The following is a 20,091-nucleotide window of genomic DNA, read 5'->3' as shown; positions in this document are numbered from 1 at the left end:
CTATTAACTCTGTCGGTTCTTGGAGAGAATTTCCTCACTCTCTGTGCCCTCCTTACCTGCTGAGGGATACTGTCCACTCTTACAGGAGGAGGAACTGGCTACTCTGTCTGAGGAGGAGATTGCCGTGGCTGTAGCTGCTTGGGAGAAGGGCCTGGAAGGCTTGCCCCCGCTTCGGCCGCAGCAGAATCCAGTGTGAGTAGGCACAGGCTGAGTGGGACTTGGTTTCTTATGTGGAAATTGTTGACAGAGCCAGTACCTGCCTGTCTAATCCCCATTGCTGACCTTTCTGTAATTTTCTATCCTCTTAACCTCTTGGCTAATACTTTGGACATACCGTCCATCAGTTCCCCCCCACACCTGTGTTTTCAGCTACTTTCTACCTACTGATTGTACCTTAGTCTGTTTTTCCTGTTCAGATCGTTGTTCTCGTCTCTAGACATCTGTCAGACTACCTCCTTGATTCCTCCACCTCCACTGGCATTGCAGACTCCTCACGTCCAAAACCAAACCTCTTACCTTCCCTGCCAGCTGCTCTTTCTCCTTTAGTCACTTGTCTTAGTGACTTCCACCTTCCACCTAAAGATCCAGGCCAGAAATCTTGGTGTCATCTATCTATACCATTTTCTCACCTCTTCCTGTGTTATTTACCCATTACCAGGTCATTGATTCTAATTCCTAAGGAGTCCTTGTATCCATCCCTCCTCCCTGTCCTCACTGCTGCTACCTGAAGTGGGGCCTTGCCATCTCTCACCTTCTCCTTCTCTGCCGTCCTGTGCTCCATATTGTCACCAGATGGCTGCTTACCTGCCCATATTATCATGTCATCCTCCTTTTCAGAATTCTACAGATGGTTTCTTTGTGTACTTCGGTCTTTCATAATCTGGCTCCCGCCTGCATGCTTAGCATCATGTTTTATCACTCTTCTGATAGCTAAGATAATACTCATATACATACTGGGAATTTCCTGGCTGGGTCCAGTGGTTAAGACTGGTGCTTTGACTGGTGAGGGCCTGGGTTCGATCCATGGTCAGGGAGCTGTGTGGTGTGGCAAAAAAAAAAAAAAAATCACACCCGTATGTAGATTTTTCCATTGAAGTGAAGTATCTGTAGTTCTGAACGTGTTGTTCAATAAAGATTTAAGTGTCCACTCCTTGTGAGGCCCTGTGTGCTGGGAACTGGGTCTACGAGGGGAGCAAACAGACAAGACTGCTGTCAGGCCACTTTGAGTCTAGTGTTAGAGACAGGCATTTTAAAAACTGTAAGCAGTATGAAGGAAAAGAGCAAGATGCTGTGGGAAAATGTCACAGGAGTTTAACTCAGAAAAACGCAACATTTGAACTAAGACTTGTGGGAATTCCCTGGCAGTCCAGTGGTGAGGACTCCATGCTTTCACTGCTGAGGGCCTGGGTTCAGTCCCGGGTGGGGGAACTGAGATGCCACAATCTGCGCAGTACGGCCAAAAGCAAAAAAAGGAGACCTAGGACTTGCAAGATGAGTAGGAGTTAGTCAGGCAAGGGTAAGTCTGGGGAAAGGCTGTCTCAGATAGAGGAAGCACCTTTATGAGGAGTTTCTAAAAGGCCAGTGGCTGGAGGCTGGGCAGTCAGGGGACAGCTGGCCCAGAAGGAGTTGTGAGAGAAGGCAGGCCGCGACCGTGTGCTCACACCTTGGTGTGTTTGCTCATCCTCTTTTTCCTGGAAGGCCTGTGTCTCCCCTCCCTGCTGGCACTTGTTCAAGAGGCTGGGTCTGCCGTTTCCTCCTCTGTACAGCTTGAGAGTCTGCAGTGCTTCACCTTCTGGCAGCTCCCATTGTCACATTTTACAGTCGTCGTCTCTGCGTGTCTGCCTCCTCACTAACCTGTAAGCTTATTGAAGGTTGGGGCGCTCTTTTCTTTTACATGGCCTATCTTCTAGCACAGGGCCAAGTATTTGGTAGAGAGTGGTAAAATTTGAATGAGTTAATGAAAGTTCATTCACTTTTGTTCATTCACTCATTTTGAATATTTCCGTGAGTACCTACTGAAGATTGATTTGGGGGTAATAAAGAATAGGAGGTAGACTTTCTCAGGTGTCTGTACAGGCTAACGTTTAAATGCGTACTTAGAGTAGGAGACAGCTGGTGGTAGGCACTGGAGCACATGCTTTTGCTTCTGTCTGAAGTGCGCCCCAAGAGTCTTGAGTCAGGCAAATCCCCGCCCATTCCTGAGAACCCAGGCCGATAGGCCTGCTCCGTGGAGTCTGTCTGTGCTTCTGGCTGGGTTGGCTTCATTGCTGTGTGTGGCTCTTCTCCATTTGTGGTTCGTGGGTTTCTCTTGTTGCTGAGCGTGGGCTCTGGACACGTGGGCTTCAGTCGTTGCGGCTTCCAGGCTCTAGAGCGCAGCTTCAGTCGCTGTGGTGCATGGGCTTCGTCGCGCCTCGGCAGGTAGAATATTCCTGGACCAAGGCTGGAGCCCATGTCCCCTGCGTTGGCAGGTGGATTCTAAACCCCTGGATCACCAGGGAAGTCCCTCTGTGGAGTCTTGGGCTGGAGATGCTCAGCTTCCTTTGACCTCTGTGAGCACTTTGTACCTCTGATCGCACTGACCCCAGTCAGAAGTTCTGTGATAGAATGTACCCTCCTCGAGGGCAGCACCCTGGGCATACCCACCTGTATGTCTCCCCTGTGGTAAGCACACAGGACGAGAGAGACATTACAGGGCGACACAGAAGGAGCCCCGCGGCGTGGGTGCTGCAGGCTGCTCAGGGGCTCAGGGCGCAAGGGTGGCGGGGGACGGCCGATTGTCCGTCAAGGAGGGCTTTCCTGAAGGAGCTGATTTCTAAGCTGGATTTCAGAGAAAATTATGGTATTCAGTCATGGGGGGAAGAGTCAATGAATGCAGGAGAGATTGGTGAGCACTTTCTGAAGGAAATAAGCTGTAAAATGTTCCAGGAAGTAGATGGACCGTCTAACCGGATATACAGCATGCAGCTGGGAAGAAGGGTGAGGTTAACAGGAGGAAATCATTGGAGTCTCTGTTAGTAATAGATTCCGAGACTTAGTGAGCCTGCAGGGTGCCTAGGGTTGAAGAACTTGGTAATTGATGGGAGTTGGCGATTGTAAGTTAAGAATGGTTTGAAATAGCATTGTAAATCAATGATACGTCAAGAAAAAAATATTAAAACTGAAAAAAAAAGAAAGATTGGAAAGATGAACCCTAGTGAGGTGTCGGTGCTGGGGAGGGCGGTGGATACAGGCTGTGTGCAGGCAAGCTGTCGTGGGTGACAGAGCCTGGGGAAAGAGGAGCAGACTGAGTGGCTTCTGGCGGCAGATGGCGTGGTATGACTAGGGTGACCCTGGGAAGGTGGGGAGGAGGCCATGGCTGTGGAGGCAGTGGCTAGCGCCTGCTGGTCTGACAGGCCGTGAGGACGTAACCCACACGGCTTAGGGCGTGAGAGTCATGGATGTGAGAGGATTTGGGAGCGCTTGTGTGTGGGCTCGTGAACTGTAAGCATTTCAGGTCCTGACTAGAGGTGATGCTAACACAGCCCTTGGAAAGAAGGGGAGAGGTCAGTGCTGGGACGGTGTTCTTGGGTGGTGTTAGAGTCCAGGAAGTTAGTGAATGATGGTTGAAGAGAGCGTGGGGAGAGTGGTCAGTACTCGGGAGGCTGGAGCCTGAGAACCGGCTGATGGGAAAGGAGCATTTAGGATTATAAAGAGGGACAGAGTTCCGTGTGGGAACGAGGCTGCTTAGGAGCGGTACACGAGGCTTGCTTGCTGTGGGCAGGGCCCTGTGTTCGCAGCTGGAGGGATCTCATGGCTTCCGGGGAAGTTTAAGCTCCAACAGCTTTGTGTATGGAAAGACTTCAGATGGACGTGACCCTGGGCGGCAGAAGAGATACATCTGGCTGCTCTGTGCACTTTGGGTCCCTCTTGACCCTCTCATCTCCCCCTGGATTGTTCTCTTCCTTCTTCCCTACCAGGTTGCCCGTGGCTGGGGAGAGAAACGTGCTCATCACCAGCGCCCTCCCGTATGTCAACAACGTCCCCCACCTCGGGAACATCATCGGCTGCGTGCTGAGTGCGGACGTCTTTGCAAGGTGCAGCCAGCTTCTGGGGGACGGCCCCGAGGGAGCAGTGAGCCCCAGGGAAATAGGCCTCAAGTGGGGAGACTGGAAGGATCCTGGGCCCGTGGAGGGGGCCGAGCTGGGCCTCGTGATCGCTGCCTTCCCTTCCAGGTACTCCCGGCTCCGTCAGTGGAACACTCTCTACCTGTGCGGGACGGATGAGTATGGCACAGCGACAGAGACCAAGGCCCTGGAGGAGGGACTCACCCCCCAGGAGATCTGTGACAAGTACCACGCCATCCACGCTGACATCTACCGCTGGTTTAACATTTCGTTTGACTTTTTCGGTCGGACTACCACTCCACAGCAGACCAAGTAGGTGTCCTTTGATCAATCAGAAGTGGAAGGGGTGGGGGGCAGTGGGAACATGGAGGAGACAGAAAGACCGAAGGGACTGAAGTTGTTGCTCCCCCCGCCCCCAAACATCTGGGTATCGTCCTGAAATGTGATGTGTCTCAGGCATTATTAGGGGGATTCACTGTGTGCAGAAGCCTGACCAGGGCTGAAGGAGCCACGGAGGCGGGGAAGAGACAGGACCTAGGCTCACAGGAAGGATCTGCCTCGCTTCTCCCGCCTCCCTCCTCTTACGGTCTTAGGACAGCCCCGCCCACTCCTGTGTGTTCATAGCAAACATTCATTCTCCTCTGCCTGATCGTCACGCCTGTAAAAACTACCCTGGTAGGCTGCCAGAGAGTGCTGTGCACTTTAGTAGCAGTTGGACTGATTTAATTTTTAGGACATATCAAAGAACTAACCAGTCCTGTCCTTTTGGAGATTTTTGTTAACAAAGAATACAAAACAGATAAATCTGTGTTTGACCATAGTAAATTCTAGAGTGCTGAAGAAAGAGATCACGTGGGGAGTTGAAGAATTTATGTGAGGGGTTAGACTCATCAGTAAACTCCCTGCAGATGACTAGAGGGCCTCTGCCTGATGTCTTTGGCACTTGGACTGGGTGAGTTTGGGTCCTGGCAGGAAGGAAGGGCGCACCGCTTCCTCTGACTTCCCTGGTCCCTGGCACGTCTCGTCAGAATTACCCAGGACATCTTCCAGCGGCTGTTGGCCCGAGGTTTTGTGCTGCAAGCAACTGTGGAGCAACTGCGGTGTGAGCACTGTGCCCGCTTCCTGGCCGACCGCTTTGTGGAGGGGGTGTGTCCCTTCTGCGGCTACGAGGAGGCCCGGGGAGATCAGTGTGACAAGTGTGGCAAGCTCATCAATGCCATCGAGCTCAAGGTAAGAGGAGGGTCTCCCGGGAGCCTGGGTAGTTTTAAGGGACTGTCACTTCGGATTTTCTTTAATTGAAGTATAGTTGGTTTACAATGTTGTATTAATTTCTGCTGTACGGCAGAGTGATTCAGTTATATATGCATTCTTCTTTATATTCCTGTCCATTATGGTTTATCCCAGGACACTAACATGGTTCCCTGTGCCATACAGTAGGACCGTGTTGTCCATAGGATTTTTGACTTCTCATTCAAGACCTTTCTCCTCTAGTCTTAGCAGCTGATCACTCATACTGAGCATTTACTCTGTGCTTGGCATTGTGCTGGGAAATAGACAAGTCGAAGTCACACTTTCCTACCTTTTCTCCTGCTTCACACCAGCTGTTCTGCACTTGTTTGGTTCTTCCTTTCTCCCATAAATACCACCTTTCTTCGACTCCATATTTATTCCTTTGGTAATTGTTCATTTATTCAGCAGACTTTCCGAGTCTTTACAGCAGCGTTGTCACAGTTCTGGGTACTGAGGTTGTAGCAGTGAACAGGAGATTTTTATCTAGTACAAGCGAAGACCAGCACTAGAGAGAGAATGCAGTTGCTGTAAGCTGCCCGGAAGACGTCATGGAGAGTGACTTCCGGGGGGAAGAGTTGAGCTGGGTGATTAGGGAAGTCCTCTTAGAAGGGGACATTTGAGCTGAGAGTTTAACTGAAGGATGAGAAGCAGCCAGGAGGTGATGGGTGGGATGAAGAGTATTCTAAGCAGAAGGACCAGGAAATGCAAAGGCCCAAGGCCGCAGAGCAATGAAAAGGGGAATTGAAAAGACCAGCGTGGCTCACGGTGGGTGGGTGGGGGTGGAGAGGTGGTGGTGGGTTGAGATGAGGTCAGAGACGTGGGCAGTAACCAGATTTCCGGGCCCAGTCAGCCTTCTTGGAGTGGAATGGCAGGCTGCTCTGTGGATAATGGGTGGGAGGGAAGCAAGAGACGAAGCAGGGAGACCAGTTTGGAGGCCGAGTGGCAGTAGCTCGGAAATGGGGTGATGGTAGCTTGGACTAGGTCAATAGCAGGGGATGAGGGGGCAGGGAAGTGTTTGAGATACGTCTTGGAGGCAGACTCTGTGGAGCGGGACAGACTGGTATTCGAAGTGATAGGTAAGTCAAGAGAACAGAGACTTCACGTTTTTGGCTTGAGCAGCTTGGGTGGCTGGTAGCACCGTCTACAAACATGGGCAAGACTGCGTGAGTTGCTTTCTGGTGGAGTATGGTGACACTGTTTGGGTTTGTCAAGTTTGAGATGCCTCCTTAGACATCCAAGGAGAGACGTTAGGTAGGCAGTTGATACAGGCTTGTGGAGATCGGGAGAGAGGTCCTGAGAGACTTATAGATTCTCACCTTCAAAAACCCAGATCAGAACTCACTCACAGGCTCTCACTGACTTGCCCCACCCGACTTACTCCTTTAGCTGTCATGCCTCATTGTTTGTGGTCATGTTGTGTCATGAAGAGAAGCCTTTCTCGACGTCTTGCCCTGGGAAGGCCCGCGCCTGTTCTCACGCAAGCCCGCCCTCCTTGCTTGCGCGTGGCTCCCTCGAGAAGAGGAGCCGTGCGCCTTCTCTTGGGTCGCTCTTTTCGTTGCTCACACAGCTGCAGGGCCCTCTAGCCTGGGTCTGTCTAGCCTGTGCTCAGAGAATGCTTCTTTCCTGTTCTTGGGAATGAACGGACACAGACGTGAAACTTTGTAGCAAAACTTGGGCCCTGCAGACCTGAGTCTCCAAGTTCAGAGCCGGGAGTCAGCAGCTCTTCCTTGGTGGGGTGCGAGAGTGAGGTGAGGCGTGCTGGCCGACAGGGGGCCTCCGCTCTGTGTGCCTCTGCCCTCGCCTGGACAGCTCCTGGCCTGCAGCCTGACCCCGACGGCCCTGCCCTGGGTGACCTTCTCCTGCGTCTCCCTCCACAGAAGCCGCAGTGTAAGGTCTGCCGCTCGTGCCCCGTGGTGAGATCGTCTCAGCACCTGTTTCTGGACCTGCCTCAGGTGAGTGGGCCTTTCCCTCAAGCCAGTCTGCACGGCCGCCCCTGCACCCTCTGCCTCAGCGGCAGGCAGAGGCGACTGTGTGCCACATCACTCTCCCATGTGTTTAATTACCATTTTAAAGTCATGCCCGCTTCCTGTGAAACGATGTAACAGGGGAGCAGCAGAGTGAAAGGCCCAGGCCCGTCTGCCAGGAGGTAGTTCTTGCTGCTGATTTTCCTCTGTAGCACTTGCATGTGAACGTTTTATTTATATTTTTGTGATTATTATTATTTTTAATCGGTTTATCTATTTTTGGCTGCACTGGGTCGCTGTAATCTGGCTTCCTCTGGTTGTGGATGGGAGACACTCTCTGGTTGTGGTGTGCTGAATGAAAGTGTCTGTGTCTTTTGTTTTTTCCTTAATGTAGTTTAGATCATGGCATTCATATTATTCTGCAGTCTACTTTCTTTTTTTTTTTTTTTTCTTTTTTGGTCTTGCTTAATCTCACAAGACCTCCAAAAATTGTTGGGTGGTGTAAGGTTCCCTTTCCTGCGTCTACAGGAGTCAGTCTGCACGGCAATGCCGGAGGCTAAGCTCAAGCAGGCGCAAGAAAGGAGGCACAGATGCAGTCTACTTTCTTTTACTTCACAATTTGTCTTGACCAATTTTTCACTTTAGTGGATCTTTTTTTTCCTTTTATTTGTTTTTAAAATTTTTGGCCATACCCTGTGGCATGTGGGACCTTAGTTCCCTGACCAGGGATCAAACCTGCACCCCTTGCATTGGAAACTGGAGTCTTAACCACTGGACCACCACGGAGGTTCCTGTTTATTTTGTAAAAATATTTGGCTGCGCTGGGTCATAGGTTTTAGTTGCACCCCACACAGGAACTTCTGTTTTAGTTGCAGCTTGCGGGATCTAGTTCCCTGACCAGGGCCACCTGTATCGGAAGCTCAGAGTGTTAGCCACTGGACCACGAGGGAAGTCCCTTTTTTTTCCTTTTAAACTTTTATTTGGAGATAATTTCAAACTTGCAGAAAGAGTTGTGGGAATAAGCAGTTCCTAGAACAAAAAACCTTGTGTTCTTTGCCCACAAGAACCTCGTGTACCTATTACCCAGATTCCCTGGCACTTGCGAGTCTGCTCCACTTGCCTCAGCATAGTCTCTCTCCCGTACATGTGTGTCTATGTACCTACAGATCCGCTGTGCTCTCCAATGCTTCATTGTGTATCTTCTAAGAAAAAAGACGTGTTCCTGCATAACCACAGTATGGTTAACAGCTTAAAGAAATTTAACATTAATGTAGTTGTGTGATCTACCATCGATATTCCAGTTTTGTCAATTATTCCAATGATATGCTTTCTAGCATGTTTTTTCCTGTAGTACCGAATCTGGCTCTGAATAATGTATTTAGATTTTCTGTCCTTTAGTTTCCCTTAATCTGAAACAGTTCCTCAGCCTTTATCTTTTATGATATTAACATTGTTTTTAAGAATATAGACCTTGATCCCCCTTTCAAAACAGAATATTCTTCATTTTGCATTTGTTGACTGTTTTCCTCATGATTAGATTCAGATTACGCATCCTTAGTTGGAATATTGCGTAGATGATACCGTATTCTTTCTGGAGGCTCGTGGTGGCCATTTCCCCCTTATCAGTGATGTAAATTTTGTTCAGTCAAGATGTTACTAGGCTTCTCCACTGTATAATTAATATTTTCCCCCTTGCAACGTAAAACAGTCTGTGGAAATGCACATTTAAGACCATGCAAGTATCTTGATCTTCATTGAAAGGGTCCCTCTGAATTTAGCATCCATTTATCTAATCATTCTTACCTGACCGGATGTTTATTAAGATTTGCCAACTCTACCACTCTCTCTACACTTACCTTCTCCTTCCTTCATTCATTTATCTGTTTACCTATTTATTATCAGTGTTGACTCATGGATTCCAATTTTTTTCAATGGTTTATAACTGATTCTTGTCCTAAATAATTTTGATGTTCTAATTGTTCCTTATTTGGCCAACGGGAGCCTCAAGGTGGTTTCTCTGGGCATTTCTGAGGTCTCCTATCATTTTTTTTTTCTCTCCTATCATTTTTAAGCATGTATTTTCTAGCATAGCAGGATATTCTAGATTCATCTTGTTCCATCCTGGGATCCAACCATTTTTCCACCAAGCTGTGTTTTTTTTTTAAGTAGGGAACAGTATTAGAGGCCAGATTTTGTGCTCATTGCTCCTGGGGTGTCTTTGCTTCTTAGCCCTGTCAGCAGAAAGTTAGGCATTTATTTTAGGTTCCACCGACATTGCCATTCCAGTCCAGCCCCATGGCGTTCTTCTTCACTTTCCCTCATCCCATATTTTTTATCTCTTGTCCTCTACACAGTAAGTACTCTGGTTTCCAGCAACATTATTTATTCATTTATTTGATCCTACAGTACACCTAAAAATAATTTCAGAATTGCTTCACCCACACCGCTACCAGAAAACCTACTAAGGTGAGTTTGGGTTAGTTTGCAGTCCTGCTCCTTCCCGTCCAACTGAGGGTGTGTAATCAAATGTGCTCAACATTGCCTTGGCTCAGTTTTTCCCCTTTCAGTATGGTTATGTTACTGAAATAAGCCAATAATTTAGGCTCATTTGCTTCTAGTTTTTTTTTCTCTCCTCATACTTGTTTTTTGAAAATGTAGAACATTAATATGCTTCTAAATCAAAACCCTGGGAAGCCTGCCTTGCTGCAGTCTGTGAGGTCACAAAGTCGGATATGACTTGGCGACTGAACAGCAAAATACTCAGAGAAGTGTCATTCCCTTTCCTGTCCGTGCTCCCCGTTCTCCTGTCTCCTGTAGGTGATGGGCTTTGTTTTCTGATTTAGCCTTAGTGTGTTTATTTTTGTAAAGATGAGCTTTTATATACATATATATAGGAGAAGGAAATGGCAACCCGCTCCAGTGTTTTTGCCTGGAGAATCCCAGGGATGGGGGAGCCTGGTGGGCTGCCGTCTATGGGGTTGCACAGAGTCGGACATGACTGAAGTGACTTAGCAGCAGCAGCATATATATATGTGTGTATATATATATATATATATAAAACATATATATATATAAAGATGAGCAGATAAATGTATGTGTACATATGTATCTGTTATTTCCTTCTTACACAAAATATAGCATACTGTACATACTGTTTTCCATTTTTATATTTTTCACCCAACAGTATGTTCTAGAAATCATTCCGTATCAGGACTACTCCATACATGTCAGTTCATAAAGATCATTCTCACTCAAGCTTGTTTATTTTTGTTTTGGCAGCATGCGGGGGCCTTAGTTCCCTGACCAGGGGTGAGACCTGTGTCCCCTGTGGTGGAAGAGTGGAACCCTAATCACTTGGTCACCACGGGGTTCTCTGTTTTTGCCTTTAAATTGTGTTTGTTTGTTTCATGTCTTGGCTGTGGTGGGTCTCCATCGCCGAGTGAGGGCGCTGTCTGATCTCGGCAGGTGGGGGCCACGGTTTCTGTGGTGCTCGTCTTGCCGCGGAGCGCAGGCTTAGCTGCTCCACGGCACGTGGCATCTTCCCGGACCGGGGATGGAACCTGTGTCCCTTGCATTGCAAGGTGTATCCTTAACCATTGGACCACCAAGGGAGCCCTGTTATTTAAACAGTTGCGTGGTTCTGCATTCTGTGTGGGTACCATAGTTTATTTAACCAATTTCTTGTGTTCATCATTTAGGTAGTTTCCAGTATTTTGCAGTTAAAAATACTGTCGCAGTAAATAACCTTGTGCATATGTATTCTTGTGTTGTGGGGAGTCTGTCTTCAGGATAAATTCCTTAAGGCATCACTGGCTGTGTCCAGAGTGAATGTGGTTGTAGTTTATGGCCTGGTTTTTCTCAGTAGGTGTCTTCAGTTTTACTTCCCTCCCAGCGTGGTGTGCACCTGTTTGCCACAGCCTCACCAGGACAGTGTGTTGTTAGGCTTCCAGTGCTGTGGTGTTTCTGTGGATGAATCATGTGAACCATCCCTTATGAAAGGTTTATCTTTGTTTTTCTGCTTACAAAAGCGATAAACACTTGTTTTTAAAATTTCAAAATGAAATAGATGGTGTAAAAGTGGATGTTCCCCCTAATCTCATGTGAGAATAAAGTACTAAGATATATTTTTGGGGATTATGTTAATCTGTGTATTACTATTACTTATTTTTATAATGATAGGATTATATCTTATATTACTATTTAGAAGTTTGCTTTAGTTAATGTATTTCTGAGATCTTTACATATCAAGACATACAGGTCTTCCTTGCTCTTTTTAAAAGCCTTAATAAGTATTTCACTGGTTGATACTGAACCAAATGAATTAGTTTTAATTTTTGGTGTGATGAGCAGTGCAGTTCTCTTATAAATACATCTATACACACTTATGTGCAAATTTCTTTTGAAAAAAATCCCAAGAAGTAGAATTGCTATGGCAAAGTCATATATAATTTTAATTATATATCAATAAACTACTCCAGAAAGCTTGTATATATTTATGCTTGTTCTGACCACACATGCAGCTGTCATAAACCAGCTCTCTGTGCTTCTCTATCAGCTGGGCACGCGGGTGGAGGAGTGGTTGGAGAGGACGTTGCCGGGCAGTGACTGGACACCCAATGCCCGGTTCATCACTCGTTCTTGGCTCCGAGATGGCCTCAAGCCCCGCTGCATAACCCGAGACCTCAAGTGGGGAACCCCTGTGCCCTTAGAAGGTTTTGAGGACAAGGTAAAAACACTGTGCTTTATTCAGACCTCACATTATTCCGCTTTGGGGTTGAAATCCTGGGCAAGCAGAACAGACCACTGATGGTGTCCTGTTTCTGTCTGAGACTCGGTGGCAGGGTTTTCCCACTGTGCTTGCATCCATCGTGTCTCCTGCCTCCTGGCCCTCCAGGTGTTCTACGTCTGGTTTGACGCCACCATTGGCTACTTGTCCATCACAGCCAACTACACAGACCAGTGGGAGAAGTGGTGGAAGAACCCAGAACAAGTGAGTAGTTCTTGGTTACCCTGTCCATGGGGTTTCCCAGGTGGCACAGTGGTGAATTCTCCTGCCAATGAAGATGTAGGAGATGCGGGTTTGATCCCTAGGCTGGGAAGATCCCCTGGAGGAGAACATAGCAACCTATTCCAGCACTCTTGCCTGGAAAACGCCATGGACAGGGGAGCCTGGTGGGCTGTCGTCCCTGGGGTCACAGAGAGTTGGGACACCACCAAGCATGCACACCCGCACCCACTGCCGGTCGGAAGGGTGACTGTGTGGCGGGGTGGTTAGGGTTGGGTACCTGGTCTTTCTTAGGCCTTTGAAGAGGCTCTCAGGAGCTCTGTCTCCCAATTACATTTGATAGGTGAGCCTGTATCAGTTCATGGCCAAGGACAATGTTCCCTTCCATGGCATAGTCTTTCCTTCTTCAGCCCTCGGAGCTGAGGACAACTACACCTTGGTCAGCCACCTCATTGCTACAGGTACCCTGGGAGACCGAAGACAGGGTGTTCAGGGGGGGAGGGCCAAGGCACTTGGAAGACGTCCTGGAGAGGTGCAGGGTCTTGAGTTAGGGGTTGAGGTGAAATAGGAAACGGTTAGAACAGGTATGCTCAACCCAGAAAAAGGAAGCAAGGACCTGAAGAGAGCAGTTCAGAGCTGAGTTTTGTAGTGGGCAGAAGCAAACGGGAAAGATCAGATTGGAGAGGAAGGATCCCCAAGTTCTATGCAGGCCAGCTACTCTAGAGCTGAGGGTGAGGAAAGAAGAGTCAGTGGGTCAGGGCGGAAGGACGTGATTTGAACGGATGGTTGGCATTCTCCTTCTCTGTCCAGAATATCTGAATTACGAGGATGGGAAATTCTCTAAGAGCCGGGGTGTGGGAGTGTTTGGGGACATGGCCCAGGACACAGGGATCCCTGCTGACATCTGGCGCTTCTATCTGCTGTACATTCGGCCTGAGGGGCAGGACAGTGCCTTCTCCTGGACAGACATGTTGCTCAAGAATAATTCCGAGCTGCTTAACAACCTGGGCAACTTCATCAACAGGTGGGATCTGGTGAGGGGTGAGAGGCAGCAGATAGCTGGAGCGGGGGGGGCAGCGGGGGGCAGGGGGTGCGGCGGAGGCTTGTAAGGGGGGGAGTTAGTTGTAGAAATGTGATTTAGCAGAGTTTGTCACCAAGTGAATTTTTGCTAATTATTTTATTAATGCTATTGGAAGTGTGTCCTTTCCTAGTGCAAGTTCACTTGCAGGCCACTGAAAAGTTTGACTGAAAAAGGGGGTTTTTTTTAGCACAGGGGTAGGAGACTGGAGTTTTATTACTTCAGTCTCACTTTCCGTTATTGCTCCCTATCTCAGCTATTCTGCAATCTAAAGAAGTAACCTCTGTGGCTACCCACCCTTTCAGATTTGGTCATTAACCACAATGATCAGGTAGTCTCTGCTACAGAATATATTTATTTGATATCAGTTAATGTATATTTCAGCTTGATCATTTCAAGTTACTGACTTCTGAAAAACAAATGGTTACTGAAAACCTTATATGAGGGATGCCTGTATGTAAAATATGTCTGTCATGTGCAGACATTTTCTTAGGGGAAGGAGAAAATAAGGAATTAAGTTTTGCTTTCCAGCTTGAGGGAGCCAGGTGGTTTCAGTTCTGAGAACATGTAAAATTATGAAAACCGTGTCCAATTTTCTGTAAGGAGACTGGGCAGTAACTCTTTTCTCTCCCCTCTCCTTCCCTGCTCCCATCCAGAGCTGGGATGTTTGTGTCCAAGTTTTTTGGGGGTTTTGTGCCTGAGATGGTGCTCACCTCTGATGATCAGCGCCTGCTGACCCATGTCACCCTGGAGCTCCAGCACTACCACCAGCTGCTAGAGAAGGTTCGGTAAGTATCTACACCTCTGTCTCAACTGCGGGATCTGCTGGCACATTGACAAGCCCATACTGGTACCCCAGGTCCTTACACCTTGGCCTGCGTCCTTACTTCCCAGGATCCGGGATGCCTTACGTAGCATCCTCACCATCTCTCGCCATGGCAACCAGTACATTCAGGTGAATGAGCCCTGGAAGCGGATTAAAGGCGGCGAAGCCGACAGGTGGGTAAGAAGGTAGGGTTGGCTGCAGAAATAAAGTGACTGGTTGGATTTGTCCTCTTGGAGGTCTGGACTAGTATTTTTCCTTCCCCAGGCAGCGGGCGGGGACAGTGACAGGCTTGGCTGTGAACATAGCTGCCTTGCTCTCCATCATGCTCCAGCCGTACATGCCTGCCGTTAGCGCCACCATCCGAGCCCAGCTGCAGCTCCCACCTCCAGCCTGCAGTGTCCTGCCCACAAGCTTTCTATGCACCTTACCAGCAGGACACCAGATTGGCACGGTAGGTCTGAGAGTTGGAAGAGCCAACCTCTCTCAGAATTTCTTTTTAAAAAATTATTCATTTATTGGCTACATTGAATCTGTCGCCACACGTGGGCTTTCTCTGGTTGAGGCAGGCGGAGCTGCCGTCTAGCTGTGGTGCACAGGCTCCTCGTCGCGGTGGTTTCTCTGGTTGGCTGTAGGCACATGGCCTCAGTAGTTGTGTATGGGCTTCGTTGTCCCAGGGCATGTGGGATCTTCCCAGGCCAGGGATTGAACCTGCACCCTGTGTTGGAAGCATGGCGTCGTAACCCCTGGACTACTAGGGAAGTCCTCAGGATTTCTACCTTGCCATGCAGCCTCTGGAGGAGGGCTCAGGGAAGAACTCACTTTGGGTGTGACACTCTCATAGCTGTTCTCACAACCCATTCCACCCTCACCTCCACTCTGCACCTTAGGCTTGTTTCTGATATAAAGCCCTCGGTATTGGTTTACAAGCCCAATATTTTCTTTAGCCCCTATGTCCTCACCGTCCTTTGTGCCAGAATCCAGGGGGCAGGGAAAATACAGGGTAGCCGCTTTCTCAAGACAAGATGATAAAAATAAGCATGCACTCCTGTAAGCTTTTGCATCAACTTAGCATTGTTAAATAGCCTAAGTAATCTCTGATCCTAATGAATGCCAGTGCTGTTTCTGGATTCTTTACTGAAATCAGCATGTATTTTGCTCAGCAGTACACTCAACCTTTCTTTTGGAACGTTGAGTTCCTAAATGTCAGAAGCTGGGGTGGAGAGGCCCTCTTTATAGTCAAATAAGAATTTATACCCCATCAGTGGATGATTCTGGAATTTTTTTCACAGGTCAGTCCCTTGTTCCAAAAATTGGAAAATGACCAGATTGAAAGTCTGAAGCAGCGCTTCAGTGGGGGCCAGGTGAGAAAGCTAAAGGCTGCTTCACCCACCAACAGTCCTCCATGTCCCTCAGCAGCCCTCACTCATTCCTCTCTTGGCCCTGCTGCTTCCTCACTTACTTTTTCTTTCCTGTCTTAGCTAGAAGAGTCCTTGGCATTAAAGGTAATCACTTGCTCCTGCGATCTTACATCAGACCTGAAGTCAGGGGATGTTTATGGTAGCAGGTGCTAACTCTGTCCTGTTGTTGTTCTCAAGGCAAAAGCATCCCCCAAGACAGCAGCGGGACCGCAGCAGGTCCAAGCACTGACGGAGGAAGTGGCCAAGCAGGTGCGGGGCTGAAGCCCTGTGGGAAGCTGGAAGAGCTGGATCCTAAACAGGTCCCTCTGGTCTCACTGTCTCTCCCCCGCCCCCTCTCCTCTCAGGGCGACATTGTCCGAGAACTGAAGGCACAGAAGGCAGACAAGAACCAAATTGCTGCAGAGGTGGCTAAACTCTTGGATCTGAAGAAACAGTTGGCTCTAGCTGAGGGGAAACCCCTGGAAACCCCTAAAGGCAAGAAGAAAAAGTGAAAGTGAGAGCTTATCATAGAAAGTCACTTTAATGGATGTGGACAATAATAAATAAATGTACAATCTCTATATACACACAGAGGCCCTTTTCTGTCGTCCACCCGAAGCTTCTCCCCTACTGAATTGATGGTGGTGGGGTATGTCGTTGGCACTGGTGATGTGGTTAGTAGCTACTTCCAGGAAGGGTCAGAAGTGGCCTGAAATGGCAGTGCTGGCCCCAGCTGTTCATGCTTGGTGCAGATTAACCATCCGGTCAATCAGAGCTCGGCGGGTTGCCTCCACTTCCCTGGTCAGGCGCTCGATTTCCTGTTTGAGCCGTTCATTCTCTTCAGCTAGCTGTGCCACTTTCCTTTCATTTTCTTGTTCTTTCTCCCTCATGCGTTGCTTGCCAGCCCGGGCCGGGGACTGGCCACTCTGTTTGCGTTTTCTGGGTCTTCCTTGGTCTTCCTCTTCTTCCTCCTGAGCCAGGGAGCTCTGACTGGACTCTGGAGAGCAGGGGCTCTGGGCGGTGCGTGTGACCTCTGGTGGTCCTGGGTCCTCGGTAAGCCAGGCCAGAGAGGCGGGGTCAAGAGTGGTGAAGGCTTCTGATTCTTCCTTCAAGAGGATAAGGAGGGCAGGTATGCGTTAGCTGAGAAGGGAAGGGCAGTGCCGCCTCCCCCGGCATCAGGCCTAGCATTCTTACCTCCTTGTTTCCAGGGGGTGAGACACAGGCGCCCCGGTTTTCATCCGAGGACAGCACCTCCTGCAGGTCCTCATACCAGGCTTCCAGCTCCCAGCTGGACAGTGCCCCGAAGGAGAAAGGCAGCGACTCAGCTGCCATCTCTGTGGCTGGGTCAGGCTCTGGAAAAGGACACACTCAGGATAGTGGGGGTGAGGCAAGAAGGTCCACCAGGCAGTCTACAAGGTCAGCACACTGCCCTGCTGCCTGTCTTGGGAGATACAGGTTTATTGGGAAGCAGCCACAGCTGTTTCTTCACATGTTGTTCTACAGCTGCTTTCATGCTACAACAGCAGAGACGAACAGCTGTGAGAGAGACTGTTCTGTGAGGCCCTCGACATCCTAAACATCTACTGTCTGGCCCTTTAAAACGTCTCAACCCCTGATCTAGAATGAGAGTCCCTTTTCGCTTTTGCCCAGCACTTGAAGGAGCCAAGTACCTGGACATGCATTCTTGTGGGTTCCTAGGAAAAGTCTTCAGCTTCCCTTGGGGAACTCCACTGGTTGCTTCCAGGGGCAGCTACCAGACACCTGTACTCCTTTCTCCTCCTGTGGGGGGAGCTCGGGCAAACAGTTGTTGGGTTCAGCTACCCTCGGGTGGGGAATGACATGCTCTTTCAATTAGCACATGCTCTAAGAATAGGGATTTGGTCACCCCTGTAAGGGCGGGCCAGGAGGACGGATGTGGCCTAACAGCAAAAGCCTGCTCAGCTTCGAACCCTCCCCTCCTGTCTTCTCCAGGTGCTGTCATAACCTCATAAGCAGCAACTCTTAGGAGCTGGTTTGGGGAAACGGTCAGTTAAACTTACCTGCTTTCAGGTGTGGTGATGTATGAAGATACACTTCCTTCTGGAACACTGTGGGGATCAAAGATAAATGTTAGTCGTTTTTGGAAGGGTGGAGAAAGGTTCTTTTTACCTCCAGCTTCCTACTGGTCCTTCCTTCCTTCCTATTGATAGTTATCAGTCTCTGTAGCCATTTCCAAGGACAGAGAAGAGCCTGACTTCTTTTATTTTTAGTTGCTGACATTTGTAGTCCTGATTACATAATAGCAAAATCCTGGCCAACTCAGCTTTTTCTAAATTCAAGGCAGTCTTCAAATCTGCCAGGGTAAGGACTGGACTACAGGGACAGGAACAATTCAAGTGGCCTTTTCCTAATTCTATTCCCACACTGACCACCTTCAAATGTGTATTTTCAGTCTAGACCTCTCCTGGGACCTCCTCCTGGATATCTAATATGCATCTCAGACTTAATATGTCCCAAGACAAACTCTGGCTAATCTTCCCCTACCAAGGTCTTTCCCATCTCAGGATACAGCAACTCTCCTTGCTTGAGCCAAAAACCTTGGTATCATCCTTGATTCCTCTCCTCTCATACCCCACAATCCAGTCCAAACCAATAGCAAAACTTAAACTCATTCTTCCAAACCCCAGAAATCTAAACACATCTCACCAATTCCATTTTTTCTAATCTAGATTAGTTACTCTCCTCTCCCCTAGGTGACCGCAGGAGGTGTTTCTGCTCCTGCAACCAACCCCTCCTGGAGTCTATTCACAACAGCAGCCAAAGTGAACCTTTTAAAACTAAAGGCAGGGTGTGTCATTCCTGTTTAAAACCTAATCTCACACATATTAAAGGCTGAAGTCCTTTAAATGGCTTAAAGGGCCCTCCCCAATCTGCTCCTTCCTTGCCTTGTTTTTCTCATTGACCTCCCCAGCTCTGGCTCACTCTAGTCCAGCCAACTGGCCTCTTGATCCCTAAAGATACTATACATGCTCCCACCTTAGGACTTCTGCTCTTGCTACTCCTGGAAAGCTCTCTCCTCCCACATAAGTCTTTCATTTAAATATCACCTCAGTGAAGGAATCCCTAACCTCCCAGTGTAAACTGTAACCTCCATTCAGCATTCTCTACCCTTCCATCTTTAATGTTTTCTGTGGCACTTTACATATTTGCTTACTGTATGCCTCTTCCCACTGAAATGTAAGCGCTGAGACAGCAGACATTTTTTTCTCTTGTTTGTGGATAAATGCTGGGCACCAAGCTGCACGGCACATAGTAGGTCTGGTTAAGTATTAGCAATGAATGGATAAATTCTCCCCAATCTCTCACAGGGGTAGGAGGATGGAGCTCAGAGCAGCAGCTGCCTGCCCCTGGGGACTGCAGATGCAATATCGTCCTGAGTCTTTCTCTGCAGGGCTGTCCTCCCTGGGGAACCCTTCTTGCCTTCCCGTGTGTGGGACAAGGCTTTCATCAGCAGTGGAGCCCCAGGCCAGAGGGCTGCAGAACCAAACAGGGGGCTAGCCTGATGCAATGGTTACACAGAGATTAGCTGGGAGATAGGACAAGGGGAAAGAGGCATGCACCAATCCCAGGGGAACGGCAACCCGCTTGGGAGACCCCAAGTGGCTTCCCACACTTAAAAGATCCAAGATGCTCTCCTGAGTAGGAGGCTAGAGGCCTTTGGGGAAAGGAAAACTCATCTCCGTTCCCTGTCCATCGACACCCCTCTTCCCGAAGACTTGTGCCGGCCTAAGATTTTCTGTTCTCTGCAAGGGTGCGGAAAGAATGTCCTGCGGAGGTCCAGAAGCCCCAGCTACTGACGTGGCTATGCTGGCCCTGAGACGCTGAGGCCGACACAGGATTGAGGGTAGGGTAGGGGGAGGGCCGCCGGTGGCAAAGCGGCTGCAGCGGCCCAAACCACTGGGTCCCCAGGCTTTTCGGGGGTGTGTCCTGTTGCCCCGCCTCCCACCGGACAGGCCTAACAAGAAGGCTTAGGGTCAGCAACGGGAGAATAAATCTTCCTAGCTGGGGCCCGGTCGCCTAACAGCACAGATCCGGGCCTGTGCTCCGGGCAGGGGTAGGACGGTGCGGTCGCGTGAAGGACGGGGTGTCTGTCTCGTAAGCACTACTTTCGAATAAAGGATTCCCCTCATCCCTCCCCGGGACAGTCACTTCTCTTCTTTGCGGAGGGGGTGGGGCTACACCCTTAAGAGCGGATGCCCTAACTTTAAGGGGACAACTCGTGTTCGCGAGGATGGCAGGGTAAAAGGTAGATACAGAATCAGTACTCGCCTCTCTCCTCAGGTTCCGGCTTTGATTTTGGCTCTGTCGCTGCCACCCGCTCATCTTCAACATGATACACTCTATGCCTTAGACTCAAGCCTCTGACCTCGATCCTCGGAGCTGAGATCT

At 49.0% G+C, this 20,091-nt stretch overlaps 2 protein-coding genes across 3 annotated transcripts in view; one reads left to right on the top strand and one right to left on the bottom strand.

Moving 5' to 3' along the window:
* MARS1 (methionyl-tRNA synthetase 1) overlaps positions 1 to 16,250 on the top strand; it is a 26,745-nt gene extending 10,495 nt beyond the window's left edge. Inside the window, exons 9-24 of one of the 2 annotated variants that reach the window (XM_043889068.1) lie at positions 86 to 192; positions 3,957 to 4,073; positions 4,212 to 4,415; positions 5,132 to 5,333; positions 7,271 to 7,345; positions 11,913 to 12,083; positions 12,252 to 12,347; positions 12,706 to 12,823; positions 13,173 to 13,386; positions 14,097 to 14,228; positions 14,335 to 14,439; positions 14,531 to 14,717; positions 15,556 to 15,627; positions 15,745 to 15,768; positions 15,862 to 15,933; positions 16,029 to 16,250. In XM_043889068.1, coding sequence (XP_043745003.1) covers positions 86 to 192; positions 3,957 to 4,073; positions 4,212 to 4,415; positions 5,132 to 5,333; positions 7,271 to 7,345; positions 11,913 to 12,083; positions 12,252 to 12,347; positions 12,706 to 12,823; positions 13,173 to 13,386; positions 14,097 to 14,228; positions 14,335 to 14,439; positions 14,531 to 14,717; positions 15,556 to 15,627; positions 15,745 to 15,768; positions 15,862 to 15,933; positions 16,029 to 16,175 — 2,043 coding nt within the window. In that variant the 3' untranslated portion in view covers positions 16,176 to 16,250. The remainder of the gene's footprint in view (positions 1 to 85; positions 193 to 3,956; positions 4,074 to 4,211; positions 4,416 to 5,131; positions 5,334 to 7,270; positions 7,346 to 11,912; positions 12,084 to 12,251; positions 12,348 to 12,705; positions 12,824 to 13,172; positions 13,387 to 14,096; positions 14,229 to 14,334; positions 14,440 to 14,530; positions 14,718 to 15,555; positions 15,628 to 15,744; positions 15,769 to 15,861; positions 15,934 to 16,028) is intronic. The other variant, XM_043889075.1, reaches the window with a different exon arrangement.
* DDIT3 (DNA damage inducible transcript 3) lies at positions 16,186 to 20,091 on the bottom strand. Its single transcript, XM_043889183.1, has 4 exons — positions 19,972 to 20,091; positions 17,703 to 17,750; positions 16,858 to 17,015; positions 16,186 to 16,769 (listed from the first exon to the last, which is right to left on the bottom strand). Exons 3-4 carry the CDS (start codon positions 16,993 to 16,995, stop codon positions 16,401 to 16,403), a joined length of 507 nt encoding a protein of 168 aa, XP_043745118.1. The 5' UTR covers positions 16,996 to 17,015; positions 17,703 to 17,750; positions 19,972 to 20,091; the 3' UTR covers positions 16,186 to 16,400.

Source organism: Cervus elaphus, chromosome 3, assembly GCF_910594005.1.
Source record: "Cervus elaphus chromosome 3, mCerEla1.1, whole genome shotgun sequence".
Taxonomy (NCBI): Eukaryota; Metazoa; Chordata; class Mammalia; order Artiodactyla; family Cervidae; genus Cervus; species Cervus elaphus.
The sequence above is the reverse complement of the archived record's forward strand: the minus strand, read 5'-3'. Positions and strand labels throughout refer to the sequence as shown.

Excerpts from the sequence above, each read along its gene's own strand:
- DDIT3 (XM_043889183.1), bottom strand. The coding sequence starts at position 16,995 with ATGGCAGCTGAGTCGCTGCCTTTCTCCTTCGGGGCACTGTCCAGCTGG. Across the intron at positions 16,770-16,857 it reads CACCCCCTGGAAACAAGGAG|GAAGAATCAGAAGCCTTCAC; the intron begins GTAAGAATGCTA and ends ATCCTCTTGAAG.